Source organism: Nerophis lumbriciformis, linkage group LG26, assembly GCF_033978685.3.
Source record: "Nerophis lumbriciformis linkage group LG26, RoL_Nlum_v2.1, whole genome shotgun sequence".
NCBI classification, from domain to species: Eukaryota; Metazoa; Chordata; class Actinopteri; order Syngnathiformes; family Syngnathidae; genus Nerophis; species Nerophis lumbriciformis.
The window spans coordinates 18993919-19007981 of record NC_084573.2 but is presented as its reverse complement, the minus strand read 5'-3'; the positions used below and the strand labels follow the sequence as shown (position 1 = coordinate 19007981).

At 41.1% G+C, this 14063-nt stretch overlaps 1 protein-coding gene across 2 annotated transcripts in view; it reads left to right on the top strand.

Annotated features, from left to right (window-relative positions):
- Positions 1-14063, top strand: part of fndc1 (fibronectin type III domain containing 1) — a 76592-nt gene that overhangs the window by 12085 nt on the left and 50444 nt on the right. The window contains exons 3-4 of one of the 2 annotated variants that reach the window (XM_061987271.2): positions 6871-7050; positions 13964-14032. In XM_061987271.2, the coding sequence (XP_061843255.2) occupies positions 6871-7050; positions 13964-14032 (249 nt within the window). Of the gene's footprint in view, positions 1-6867; positions 7051-13963; positions 14033-14063 lie in introns of both variants that reach the window. The other variant, XM_061987270.2, reaches the window with a different exon arrangement.

Here is a 14063-nt window from a genome sequence, read left to right as displayed (position 1 = left end):
TCCATCCATTTCCTACCGCTTATTAAATGGAAATAAAACATATGTTGAGAAGACCAAAGAAATCTATTCAAAGGCAATTTTGTATGTAATGTATTGCTATCAAACAAAGGTAAAACAAGTCGGGCACTGAAATTTTATGCAGTGTCAAAATGAGACACAATTAAATAAATATATACATCTTTAAGTAACTACTTAAATGCGTTGTTATGGTTAGATTATAGTTAGAATGAAACACATAAGTGTGTTTTTAAATGTGGCATTATTTAATATAATAGTACATAATTTAATTAATTATGTATCAAATTGTCAAGTTTTATTTATAAAATTAATTATTTCCCGATTTAATAATTTCAGGATTTAATCATTATTTAATTGTATTAATTTGTGAATTTATTGTGTCTGTGAAACTCAGCCGTCAAAGTCAGTGGGAAGGGCTAACACGAATCTAGTCCAATGATTGCTTTAGTAATTCCTGAAACTTAGGAAGCCTTTCAAAACAAAAATTATTTACTTGTATTTTTTGGAGAGTTGCTGTTAGATATTTTAGAGTGTGTGGAAGCAAGACTCAGACCCAAAGCATGTAGCAATTAAAATAGAGGAATTTTTAAAGTTATTTCCGCACTTTCAGACCAAAATATTGACCAGTACACCTCCTCCTCTGGTCAAAGTTCCACAGACAAGTGGAAGTTCTGGGTAACCAGTCAGGTCTCAGGCCCACTGACTTTGACGGCTGAGGTTGACATATGAAATAAATTCATGACACACAGGTTCGTGATAAATCATGAAATTATTAATAAAATCTTGAAATAATTAATTAAATGTCTAACTAGCACATACAACTATGAAATAGTTAAATATACTTTTACATTAAATAAATTAATGACAAATTTGATAACACATTTATGTATTTATTTCCAATTATAAATAATTATTGGCACTTAAGTAATTATTCATATTCATATCATTTATTTATTTATTTTCATTTTGTCCGATTTGACCCTCCAAAAAATATAAGTATCAATAAAACACTCTTTAAACAAAACAATAACCTTATTTCTCATCGTAATATGTATACTTTTTACTATTTTGACTTTCTTTTCTAGTAAAAGATTTGTCATTGTACTATTTTGAATTTATTTTTGTAATAGTTTTTTGCTTTTTTTAAACACTTTTGCTACTTATCTTAATATTTTGCCCTCATTTTCTTTACTCTTGTAGCTCGATAACTTTTATTTAGTATTTTGACTTTTAAGTTGAACTAGTATTATGGTAATATTTGGACTTCATTGTGAGGCTCCTCTAGCTCACCCATGGTGCTAGTGAGCACGAGCCATATGTTATGTAACTTGACTTCATTGTCATATTTACGGCTGAACGCTTAAAATTCTGAGATTTTGTAATTCTATGACTTTTTTCCTCATAGTTACCATAATTCAATGTGGTTTTCGACAGTATTTTATAATTATATGACTATTATTGTCATATAATTATGACAATAATTATATGACAATGATAATTATGACAAATATATCGTGCCCCAACTCCGGGCCTGGCTCCAGAGGGGCCCAGCCGGGCACAGCCCGAAGAGGCAACGTGGGTCCCCCCTCCAATGGGCTCACCACTCATTGGAGGGGCCATAGAGGTCGGGTGCGTTGTGAGCTGGGCGGAAGCCGAAGGCAGGGCACTTGGCGGTCCGATCCTCGGCTACATAAGCTAGCTCTTGGAACGTGTAATGTCACCTCGCTGGGGGAGAAGGAGCCTGAGCTAGTGCGAGAGGTGGAGAAGTTCCGGCTGGATATAGTCGGGCTCACTTCGACGCACAGCAAGGGCTCTGGAACCAGTTCTCTCGAGAGGGGCTGGACTCTCTTCCACACTGGCGTTGCACGCAGTGAGAGGCGACCGGCTGGGGTAGCAATTCTTGTTACCCCCGGTTCAAAGCCTGCACGTTGGAGTTCAAACCAGTGGACGAGAGGGTAGCTTCCCTCCGCCTTCGGGTGGGGGGACGGGTCCTGACTGTTGTTTGTGCTTACCCACCAAACAGCAGTTCAGAGTACCCACCCTTTTTGGATACACTCGAGGGAGTACTGGAAAGTGCCCGGGTGATTCCCTTGTTCTACTGGGGGACTTCAACGCTCATGTTGGCAACGACAGTGAAACCTGGAGAGGCGTGATTGGGAAGAATGTCCGCCCGGATCTGAACCCGAGTGGTGTTTTGTTATTGGACTTTTGTGCTCGTCACAGATTGTCCATAACAAACACCATGTTCAAACATAAGGGTGTCCATATGTGCACTTGGCACCAGGACATCCTAGGCCGCAGTTCCATGATCGACTTTGTAGTTGTGTCATCGGATTTGCGGCCTTATGTTTTGGACACTCGGGTGAAGAGAGGGGCGGAGCTTTTTACCGATCACCACCTGGTGGTGAGTTGACTGCGATGGTGGGGGAGGATGCCGGACAGACCTGGCAGGCCCAAACGCATTGTGAGGGTCTGCTGGGAACATCTGGCAGAGTCTCCTGTCAGAGAAAGTTTCAATTCCCACCTCCGGAAGAACTTTGAACATGTCACGAGGGAGGTGCTGGACATTGAGTCTGAGTGGACCATGTTGCGCACCTCTATTGTCGATGCGGCTGATTGGAGCTGTGGCCGCAAGGTAGTTGGTGCCTGTCGTGGCAGTAATCCTAGAACCCGTTGGTGGACACTGGCGGTGAGGGATGCCGTCAAGCTGAAGAAAGAGTTCTATCGGGTTCTTTTGGCTCATAGGACTCCGGAGGCAGCAGACATGTACCGACAGGCCAAGCGGTGTGCGGCTTCAGCGGTGGCGGAGGCGGAGGCAAAAACTCGGACATGGGAGGAGTTCGGGGAAGCCATGGAAAACGACTTCCGGAGGAACGGCTTCGAAGCGATTCTGGACCACCATCCGCCGCCTCAGGAAGGGGAAGCAGTGCACTGTCAACACCGTGTATGGTGAGGATAGTGTTCTGCTGACCTCGACTGCGGATGTTGTGGGTCGGTGGAGGGAATACTTCGAAGACCTCCTCAATCCCACCAACACAGGTTCCTATGAGGAAGCAGTGCCTGGGGTATCTGTGGTGGTCTCCTATTTCTGGGGCTGAGGCAGTTAAAAAGTTCCTCGATGGCAAGGCCCCGGGGGTGGATGAGACCCGCCTGGAGTTCCTTAAGGCTCTGGATGCTGTGGGGAAGTCTTGGTTGACAAGACTCTGCAGCATCGCGTGGACATCGGGGGCGGTACCTCTGGACTGAAAGACCGGGGTGGTGGTTCCTCTCTTTAAGAAAATGAACCGGAGGGTGTGTTCCAACTATCGTGGGATCACACTCCACAGCCTTCCCAGTAAGGTCTATTCAGGTGTACTGGAGAGGAGGTTACGCCGGATAGTCGAACCTCGGATTCAGGAGGAACAGTGTGGTTTTCGTCCTGGTCGTGGAACTGTGGACCGGCTCTATACTCTCGGCAGGGTCCTTGAGGGTGCATGGGAGTTTGCCCAACCAGTCTACATGTGCTTTGTGGACTTGGAGAAGGAATTTGACTGTGTCCCTCGGGAAGTCTTGTGGGGAGTGCTCAGAGTAGGAGGTTTCGGACTGTCTGATTGTGGCGGTCCGCTTCCTGTACGATCAGTGTTAGAGCTTGGTCCGCATTGCTGGCAGTAAATCGGACTCGTTTCCAGTGAGGGTTGGACTCCGCCAAGGCTGCCCTTTGTCACCGATTCTGTTCATAACTTTTATGGACAGAATTCCTAGGCGCAGTCAAGGCGTTGAGTGGCTGCAGGATTAGGTGTCTGCTTTTTGCAGATGATGTGGTCCTGATGGCTTCATCTGGCCAGGATCTTCAGCTCTCACTGGATCAGTTCGCAGCCGAGTGTGAAGCGACTGGGATGAGAATCACCACCTCCAAGTCCGAGTCCAAGGTTGTCGCCCGGAAAAGGGTGGAGTGCCATCTACGGGTTGGGGAGGAGACCCTTCCCCAAGTGGAGGAGTTCAAGTACCTCGGAGTCTTGTTCACGAGTGAGGGAAGAGTGGATCGTGAGATCAACAGGCGAATCGGTGGGGCGTCGTCAGTAATGCAGACGCTGTATCGATCCGTTGTGGTAAAGAAAGAGCTGAGCCGGAAGGCAAAGCTCTCAATTTACCGGTCGATCTCCGTTCCCATCCTCACCTATGGTCATGAGCTTTGGGTTATGACCGAAAGGACAAGATCACGGGTACAAGCGGCCGAAATGAGTTTCCTCCGCCGGGTGGCGGGGCTCTCCCTTACAGATAGGGTGAGAAGCTCTGCCATCCGGGGGGAGCTCAAAGTAAAGCCGCTGCTCCTCCACATCGAGAGGAGCCAGATGAGGTGGTTCGGGCATCTGGTCAGGATGCCACCCGAACGCCTCCCTAGGGAGGTGTTTAGGGCACGTCCGACCGGTAGGAGGCCACGGGGAAGACTCAGGACACGTTGGGAAGACTATATCTCCCTGCTGGCCTGGGAACGCCTCCGGATCTCCCGGGAAGAGCTGGACGAAGTGGCTGGGGAGAGGAAAGTCTGGGCTTCCCTGTTTAGGCTGCTGCCCCCGCGACCCGACCTGGGATAAACGGAAGAAAATGATGAATGGATGGATGGATGACTATTATTGTAATATTAAGCCTTTTTTTTCATAAAATTTGCATTTTTATTTGTATTATTAACATTTTTTAATTATTTATCTACTTATTTGTTGTTCTGTTCCTTTATGGTTTTAATGTTTCAGCTTTGACTTTTTATAGACAAATATTTTTTCCACTACTCCTGGCTCGCTGATGTGTATATATGACTTCACATACGTGCATGAACTCATTGGCCAGTGCTAAAACACCCTAGGCTGTTGCTTTACCTTACTCACAAATCAACATTCAGCAATCAATTATTGAAAGACAGCATTTCTTCTGACATTGTGCTGATTGATGTGCTGGTGTTAATGTCTTCAGCCAGAGGGCAACAATCATTCTTCGTCATAAAGAACCACCAACATGAAAGAGTTAACTTAAGGTCAGGTGGAAAGGAAGACCCATATAGGTGCCACAAGGAATTCTGTAGCCTCTGGCATAATTTGACATGAAACCTGACTCAGAGAAAATACATGAATGGGAATCATATATATGCACATTTTTGACAATGATTAAATTAGAGACGCTGATATTTAAACCCCGGCAGGTGCACAGAATGGGACTTTCTGTTGCGCAACCAGCCCTAAAACATAACACAGGGTTCGTACGGGTGCTTAAAACATTGAAAATGCTTGGATTTTAATGTCGTGTTTTCAAGGTTTGGAAAATGCTTGAATTTTGGGTGAAGTGCTTGTAAATGCTTGGAAATGTTCATCATATTTCTCGGCAGTCTGACTCAATAGGCTAATTATAAAATGGAAAAAAATACAATAACTTTCTTTAAAAATGAAAGCTACACACTTGATCTGTCGGCTATGCACGAGCCCTTACATTAGGTTGTTGTCATGTATATACGGCTCTGTGTCGCCCCCAAGAGGACAATGGTGCATCATGCCGGGAGGTTGTCGTTTTAATGAACATTGGATGGAAAATAACAAATACAAACTTTGGATAAAACGTTGACCAAGTCCACAAGTAGCCTTCTGCAAAGTATGCAAAATGGAAATCCAGCTTTTCGCAATGGGAGAGTCTTCTCTCTCGAGTCATATGAAAGGTAAGCCACAGAGATTACTAGCCCTACAAGTTAACTAACATTAGCTAAAGTTTTGTTTTCTAACCTTTTGGTACATGCTAGACCTAAACTGTGAGATCAGCGCTAGATTACATGTTAATCACGGACAGTTATTACGAGCTATGAAAAGCAAAAAGCGAGCGTTTGTCAAAGATAAATTATAATGTTAAGAACTTCCCTCAACTAAAAATCGATTTGTTATCATAGCCACAGTTATAAGGCTAGATATGCTTAAAGGTGGCTGAGGTGTTGTGAAACAACAAAATATTTTCTTTTAATTTATTATTCTTATATTAATGTGGAACAGTTTTGTTAATAAATGAGTGAAATTGACATTTTGAGGGTGCGTGTATTTACGTATATCACATTATGCAGTTTGCAAGCACAAATACGGTGTGAATCAATCCGTGCTGTTCGATGTTATTGAGTGCTGTAAGTAAGAAAAAGAACAAGAAATTTGAAAAACAACACAAATGGAGACACGTTTGCAAACACCAATGACATTGAATAGTCTACAGAAACACTGCTTCATTTTCTATACCCCATTCAGTTAATGATAACTGCTGGTTCAATGTTAGGCGTAGGTTTTAGCAGATTTTCCGTATTTTTCCTACAGACAGTATTTGGTGACCTCAAACAACAAGGCTATGGATTGATTCACACTGGTTTTCGCCTTTTGAAGGGTACTGGAAAAACTGGAAAATTGATCTTGAAAGTCCTTAAAAAGTGCTTGAATTTGGCCATGGAAAAGGTGTCTGAACCCTGATAACAGCATCACTGGTGGCTCTGGCTTGTAATGGTAGTTTTTAGTTGGGTTATTGGGGTTAAAGGCAAAGTCGTTTGGGTGGAGCTACAGGTCAGCGCTTGTGGATTTTGGTGGCAAGGTGAGAGGTGCTCTTGTAAAAGCTGAAACACAGCGGAGAACCTCAGGGCTTAATTGCATATGTGTCGTCTTCTTGTGTGAACATGTGTGTCCCAAATCTTTTTAGCCTTCAAACACACTCTAACACCTAATTATCTTTAAGTTAGCTGCTTGAACTGTTTTTGATCAGTGGTTGTCTCGAACAAAAAAAAGAAAAGAAGTTCAAGACATCGTCCAAAAAGACTTTTTATGGAAACAACAATGTATCCATGTATGATTTTCATTCCAGCAGATAAACCCCTGCGGTCACATCATGGGAAGCCAACTTCAATGGATAAGAGCCTGAGGGAGAGCTGGGAGCCTTCTATTCTTCTTGATGGAAGACCTGTGGTCAGCGGCAACAGACCAATGAGAACTCATCGCTATGCCCGCATGGGCAAGGAGAGCCGCTCCCACCTAGTGGAGGATGTAGGTAAGATAGACACTGAATGACTGACAAGATGGAACTAATAATAATGAGATAGTTCTAGTGAAGGCTTGTTGTGCTACGATCATAAGCACGGAAGACGATGATTATTGTGAGCTTTAGGGTTTTAGGGTCTTAAATCATTCCCGACCTTGTCCTGCTGTCTAGACTACACATTGCTGCACGGACAGCGTGGCCTGCTATAATAGTTATTCCATTTTCCTCTTTACTTGGAATCTTCCGGCCATGCTTCAATAGTGATTGTAGCCAGCCCGTCCTCTGTTTGTTGTGATTACTGTACTTGTGTCTTCACAGAGTATTAGGGCCATGGAGAAAAGGGGGGTGGAAAGTTAATATTACGAGGAAAAAGTGGTAAAGTTGCAAGAATAAAGCACAAGGAATAAGGTCAGAAACTGAAGTCGATAAAAAGTTGTAATGTTACGAAAATAAAGTTGTAATACTACGAGAAAAGAGTAGAGTTGTAATAATGTGAGAGAAAGTGGTCCTTTTTGGGGCAATCTTCGACTAAGCCAGATTTTCATAGATTAATCTGATTCGTTACATTTTGCCCATAGTCGAAATCAGGCATCCTGGTATGTTAGCATGTATGCTACATGTATGCTAGCAGAAATACAGCTAATTGGGATCCCCACAAATAAAAAGATCTAATTCACAAATGTTTACCTCTGAAAGGATAAAACACTAAGGTATACAAAAACATTGCAGAGATTAGATAGTTAATTGAGGTCTTCGGATCGGTCCCGCTGGGCTTGGCTTCGACTCTGGCATTTCGCCGAGAAGACAATCAAACTTGACTATTTAGAGGACGTGAACATAGTAACAAAGTTTCCTTCCGTAAGTGAATCTGAAGAGAGATCATTACCGTTTCCAGTAGGGAGCAGTGAGGGAGACTTCCTGTTTGAACAAACTCGTTCTGCCCACGCCGAGTCCATTTTTTGTTGAGCCCTACCAAGGCCAATGGCGGATTTTGGTGGTCGACTTTGATTGATTGATTGATTGAAACTTTTATTAGTAGATTGCACAGTACAGTACATATTCCGTACAATTGACCAATAAATGGTAACACCAAATAAGTTTTTCAACTTGTTTAAGTCGGGGTCCACGTTAATCAATTCATGGTAGGGGGGGCTCTGTCCCGATAGCCCTTTCTCAGAACATCCTCCCAAAACAGTAGATCAATTGCGGTCATCATGTCTTCTTAAAACATAGGTAAACTATTCTTGTTTGCAGACAAAAATATTTCACCTCCCCCCTCCCGTCAATATAACCCGCCAATACAACTCAAACACCTGCACAACACACTCAATCCCACAGCCCAAAGTACCGTTCACCTCCCCAAAGTTCATACAGCACATATATTTCCCCAAAGTCCCCAAAGTTATGTACGTGACATGCACATAGCGGCACGCACGTACGGGCAAGCAATCAAATGTTTGGAAGCCGCAGCTGCATTCGTACTCCTGGTACCGTGTCTGCGTATCCAACTCAAAGTCCTCCTGGTAAGAGTCTCTGTTGTCCAAGTTCTCCACAGGCCAATGGTAAAGCTTGACTGTCATCTTCCGGGAATGTAAACAATGAAACACCGGCTGTGTTTGTGTTGCTGCAGTCGGCCGCAATATACCGCTTCCCACCTACAGCTTTCTTCTTTGCTGTCTCCATTGTTCATGGAACAAATTGCAAAAGATTCACGAACACAGATGTCCAGAATACTGTGGAATTTTGCGATGAAAACAGACGACTTAATAGCTGGCCACCATGCTGTCCCAAAATGTCCTTTACAATCCGTGACGTCACGCGCTGACGTCACCATACCGAGACGTTTTCAGCAGGATATTTCGCGCAAAATTTAAATTTGCACTTTAGTAAGCTAACCCGGCCGTATTGGCATGTTTTGCAATGTTAAGATTTCATCATTGATATATAAACTATCAGACTGCGTGGTCGGTAGTAGTGGGTTTCAGTAGGCCTTTAATTTTCTGTTTTTAGACACATCACATCAGGAAGCAACGACAGTTGAATATCTGACAATTTGACTGCAATGTCAATAGTCAAATCAAATTCTCTGAATGGAATAGTCGGCTATTGTAAGACACCAGTAATTTTACAAAAATAAATTTGAAATAATAGTGTTGTTAAATAATACGCCACAAAATTTGAAGTAAAGTTGCAATGTTACTATGAGATTAAGTTACCATGAGTAAGTTGTGTAGTGAAAAAGTTAGAATATGAGTAATACATGAAAAATTCATAACCTCAGTGAAGTAGTATTTTTTTGTAAGAAACATGGGTAATATTAATAATAAAGTTGTAAAGATACGGTAACACAGTTGCAAAGATAGTTTCTCTTGTGAGAAAATGTTACAAGGATAAAGTAGAAATATTATGACAATAAAGTTGTTAGGTTATGAGTGTAATGAAGTCGTAATTAGGGATGTAACGATTAACCAATATATCATTCCTTAGATTCAACTACATCGACCTGTGCCCTGTAAATGTGTCTTCCGGAAGATAAGTATCGATCCAACAACGATTTGAAAAGGAAATCAATGGATTTTATCGGTATTAGAAAAAGGAAAACATTGGATTAAAGATCTGCAGACTTTCTATTAAGTTTACTACTTTTAATTATAAGGACATTAAACGTTAGTCAAGTCTGTCTGCCCGTCTGTGGCGTCATCACCATCAGTCTGCAAAACGAAAATGGCGAGAAAAGTCACAACAAATCAGAGGTGTGGACTCGAGTCACATGACTTGGACTCGAGTCAGACTCGAGTCATGAATTTGATGACTTTAGACTCGACTTGACAAAATGTAAAAAGACTTGCAACTCGACTTAGACTTTAACATCAATGACTTGTGACTTCACTTGGACTTGAGCCTTTTGAATTGACATGACTTGACATGACTTGCTACTTTCCCCAAAACCCAAAGATGAAAAAGTTATTCGGGAGCGCTCCGTATTTGTCATTGTGTACTTGTCTATCAGCGTTGCGTGTGTCAGCTGGTGTGCGCTCAGTACAACAGCCAATCAAATTAGATCTACTTTGTTTTCATCACACAGCATTCATCCAATCAAATTGCAGGACAACCAACGAAGAAGACATGTCCAAACCACACGCCAGTGAACAGAAAATGATACCTAAAATTATTTTGTTTGGGTATAAAGATTACGAGGTGGTCAACACAAAACGGTTTGCAGTATGCAACACATGCGGTTCGAAAATTACTGATGGAGAGGCAACAACTTCCAACTTCGTCCGGCATTTGAAGTTGCACAAAGAACGGTAAGTTTTGAATGTAAGATAACGTTTATTGGCTAAGTAACGTGACTTTTATTTGCTGTGTAGTTAAATCAGTGAGGCTGTAAACTCACTGCTAACGTTATAACGTTATTGCAAACACGGGAATCTGTTGCAGTTCACTACCTTATTCATACTTTTTGTTCAGTGATTTTTTTAAGCAGGGTTACGTTAGTCAATATATCACACGTAACGTTAGACGGCGGTCAGCAGCACCGCGTATTTTAGCCACCTAAAAAAAGACAAAAATAGTAAAATAAAGGTCAGTTAAAATGTATACTATATTATCAATATGTGTACCGTTTTAGCTAGCTTTCTGACATACTGTTGGTTGTTTACCTCAGTGGTCCCCAACCACCGGGCCACGGCCCGGTACTGGTCCGTGGATCGATTGGCATCGGGCCGCACAAGAAATAAAAAAAAAAAAATTCTTTTTTTAATTAAATCAACATAAAAAACACAAGATACACTTACAAGTAGTGCACCAACCCAAAAAAACTCTCTCCCCCTTTTGTTCTGGGCATTGAACATGAAGACTCTTCCTTCACTGTTCCGAGTGGCCATGAGAGTCTTGGCAGTGCCTGCCTCCAGTGCTCCAGTGGAGCGAGTTTTCCGGCTTGGTGGCATCATACTACGCCCCCATCGTGCACAAATGACTGACAGACTCTTGGCTAATTTGGTCTTTTGCAAATGCAATGCAGCATAGGGCCCTGACATATAAAAAGTACAACTTTTTTGTAATGTTCACGTATATGTCATGTTTTTTCAATGTTAACACTTTTGTACAAATAAGTACATTTGCACTTTATTTTTCAATGTGTTTGTTCTGTAAAGGAATGAGTTAATGTTTAAAATGACTGGTTAATAGTGCTATTATAAAGTGCAATGTCAGCACAATTTTCTTTCCTGCAATTTAAAATGCACTTGTTTTAATAAATAAATACAGCGTTTGAAAAGCATACACAATCTGTGTTAATATATTAGTCTGTGGTTAAAAGGACTTGAAAGGACTCGAAACTCAAAATGCAGGACTTAGGACTTGACTTGAGACTTTCCAGTCTTGACTTTGGACTTGACTCGGGGCTTGCCTGTCTTGACTCGGGACTTGACTCGGACTTGAGGGCAAAGACTTGAGACTTACTTGTGACTTGCAAAACAATGACTTGGTCCCACCTCTGCAACAAATGCAAACGCGACAAAATATCATAAATTCCAACACAACAACTTTCAGCTACAGCACGATTGCCAAAGCCACAACAATTACAAACGCCACAACGCAAATTTAAGCCATAAAGGACGCAAAAAAAACTTGACGGAAGTGACAGCAAAGCAAGCTATGGTGACGGACCAACTTCCTGAACATAGTATATAAGTATTTAGGGGGAGTAACGATTGATCGATACATAGATAGATCGATTTATATTCCTGCATTTCAAGTTTATCGATCTGTGCTCGGCAAGATTGCCTTCCGGAAGATAGGTATCGATCTAAGAATGTTTTAAAAGGGAATTGATTGATTTTATTGACACTAGGAAAACATTGGCTTTAAAAACGGCAGACTTCATATGAAGTTTAACACTTTTAAAAACAAGGAAGTTAAATGTTAAGTCTATTTTTCCCGTCTGTGACTTTACCAAAACAAAAAAAGCGGATAGCTTGCACGATTGCAAAAGCCATAACAAATGCAAACAACGCAACACAATAATTTAAAGCCGCAACACAACTTTAAGCTACAAAAGACATGCCCACTACACCGGAAGTGACAGCGGGGCAAGTTAGGCAACGCACTGACTTCCACAACACAACAACATGAAGTGTAACACACAACATGCAAATTCCCTTTAAAGGAGAAGACATTTCATCAGAATCAAATATGGATGAAGGAGGCTATGGAAATTAGGAAGCGAGGTGCCAACACCATCAAATGTGTTTTATGACTGAAAAAGTGGTTTACTTACTTTTTATTACACCGTTTTTATTACACCGTTTTCAACTTTCTGTCTCAGGAAGTCGGTGAGTCGCCGAAACTTGTCCACTGTCACATCCGTTCTGTCTTTGTATTGTCGTGTTTTGGCTTATAGTTGTTGTGTTATTGTGTTATGTTGTTGGCTTTTGCATTTGTTGTGACTTTTCTTTGCTATCGTAGCTGTTTAATGAAATGAGAGTAGCAGCAGGTCAAACCACTGCTTATTTGACCTGAAGAGATTTTGTTGCATTTAATTTTTTATATTAATTAATTTTGTATTTGTACTATTTGTATGTCAAAAAACAACAGTAAAAGTAGCAGCTAAACCTACTGTTAATTCAACCAGAGGAGATGTTGGTTGAACTCCATTTTTAATATTGTATTATTTTTAATTAGTAAAACAACAGCAAGAGTAGCAGGTACATCTACTGTTAAAATGTTGGTTACTGTACTTTTGTTAAAAATTGCTTGAATGTTAAATGTGAGCAGAAAAGGTTTACTCTTGTTAATTCAACCTAATGTGTTGGTTGAAGTATATTTAAATATGCTGTGAATGTACTGGCTATTAATTGATGTTTACTAGATTGTTTGTATCCATAATTCATGTATTCTCTTACAAGAAAAAACAATAATATAGACATTTCACCTATAGTGTCCAGTATCCAGTATTTATTTCACAGTCACACTGGTTGAAATTTTTTGCAAAAAAGTTACTGAATCAGTTTCAACTAAGTGAATCGTTTTGGATCGTATTGTTCTAAAAAAATATCGGCCCTAAATCGAATCGGTAACCACAAATTCTGAATCGAAACATTACACACCTAGTCATAATAGAAGACAAAAAGTTCCAAAGACGTGTTCATAGTGTATCAAAAAGAGATTTTCTTCTTTGAGTTCACATGTGCACTGTAGTAACCTTGCCATCCGTAACAGCCGTGAAGTCGTAAATGTCTGGAATTGTGCCTTTCCAAAACAGAAACAAATCCTGCAGATTGTGTGTTATTTCCTCAGTAGTGTCGTAAATAACACCGTGGCACTAACCTTTGCGTCGTAAATGTGTCTGGAAAGCTACTGTTGGAACATCAAAGGCAGGTTTGCTTTGATTTGGGAAGAGTGACACTGAATACGATGGGGAGAAAGAGACTGGGGGGAAAAAACAGTGAATGGAAACTTTTGACCAATTCCCCGGAGAAAACAATGAGTACGGTAAAGGTTAGTTAGCAGAGTGATGGCACACCAAAGTTGTACTGAACATCCCAAAAGAAAATGACCTCAGTGACCAAAACATGAGGAACACAAGAGCTGTGTATTAGAACCTTCCAATTTTAAGAAAATAATAATAATAACAGTATTTTTTTTAAAAGAACCTACTGCCTTTACGGAGAGAAAGCTCACTTTTGATTGACAGTAATTGCTCTGATCTGATGTCATGTCTAGCCTAACAGGAATATTTGTAGTATTCGAGGATTTCTATGATATGCCGTGACCGTGTTGTATTAACAAGGCCTTTTTACTCTTCATTCATTGTATTTACTAGGAATGGTAATTTCCATTTTATATATATATATATATATATATATATAACTGCAAATGCATGTTAGCAGATCATTTTACACATCATTTTTATTTTTAGATCCCGAATGGGTAAACCTTGACGGCTTTGCTGTGCTGAGCGGCGCACCTGTCAGCAACTCATCAACAGGTAACAGCAATAGTATGTTAAATTATTTGGT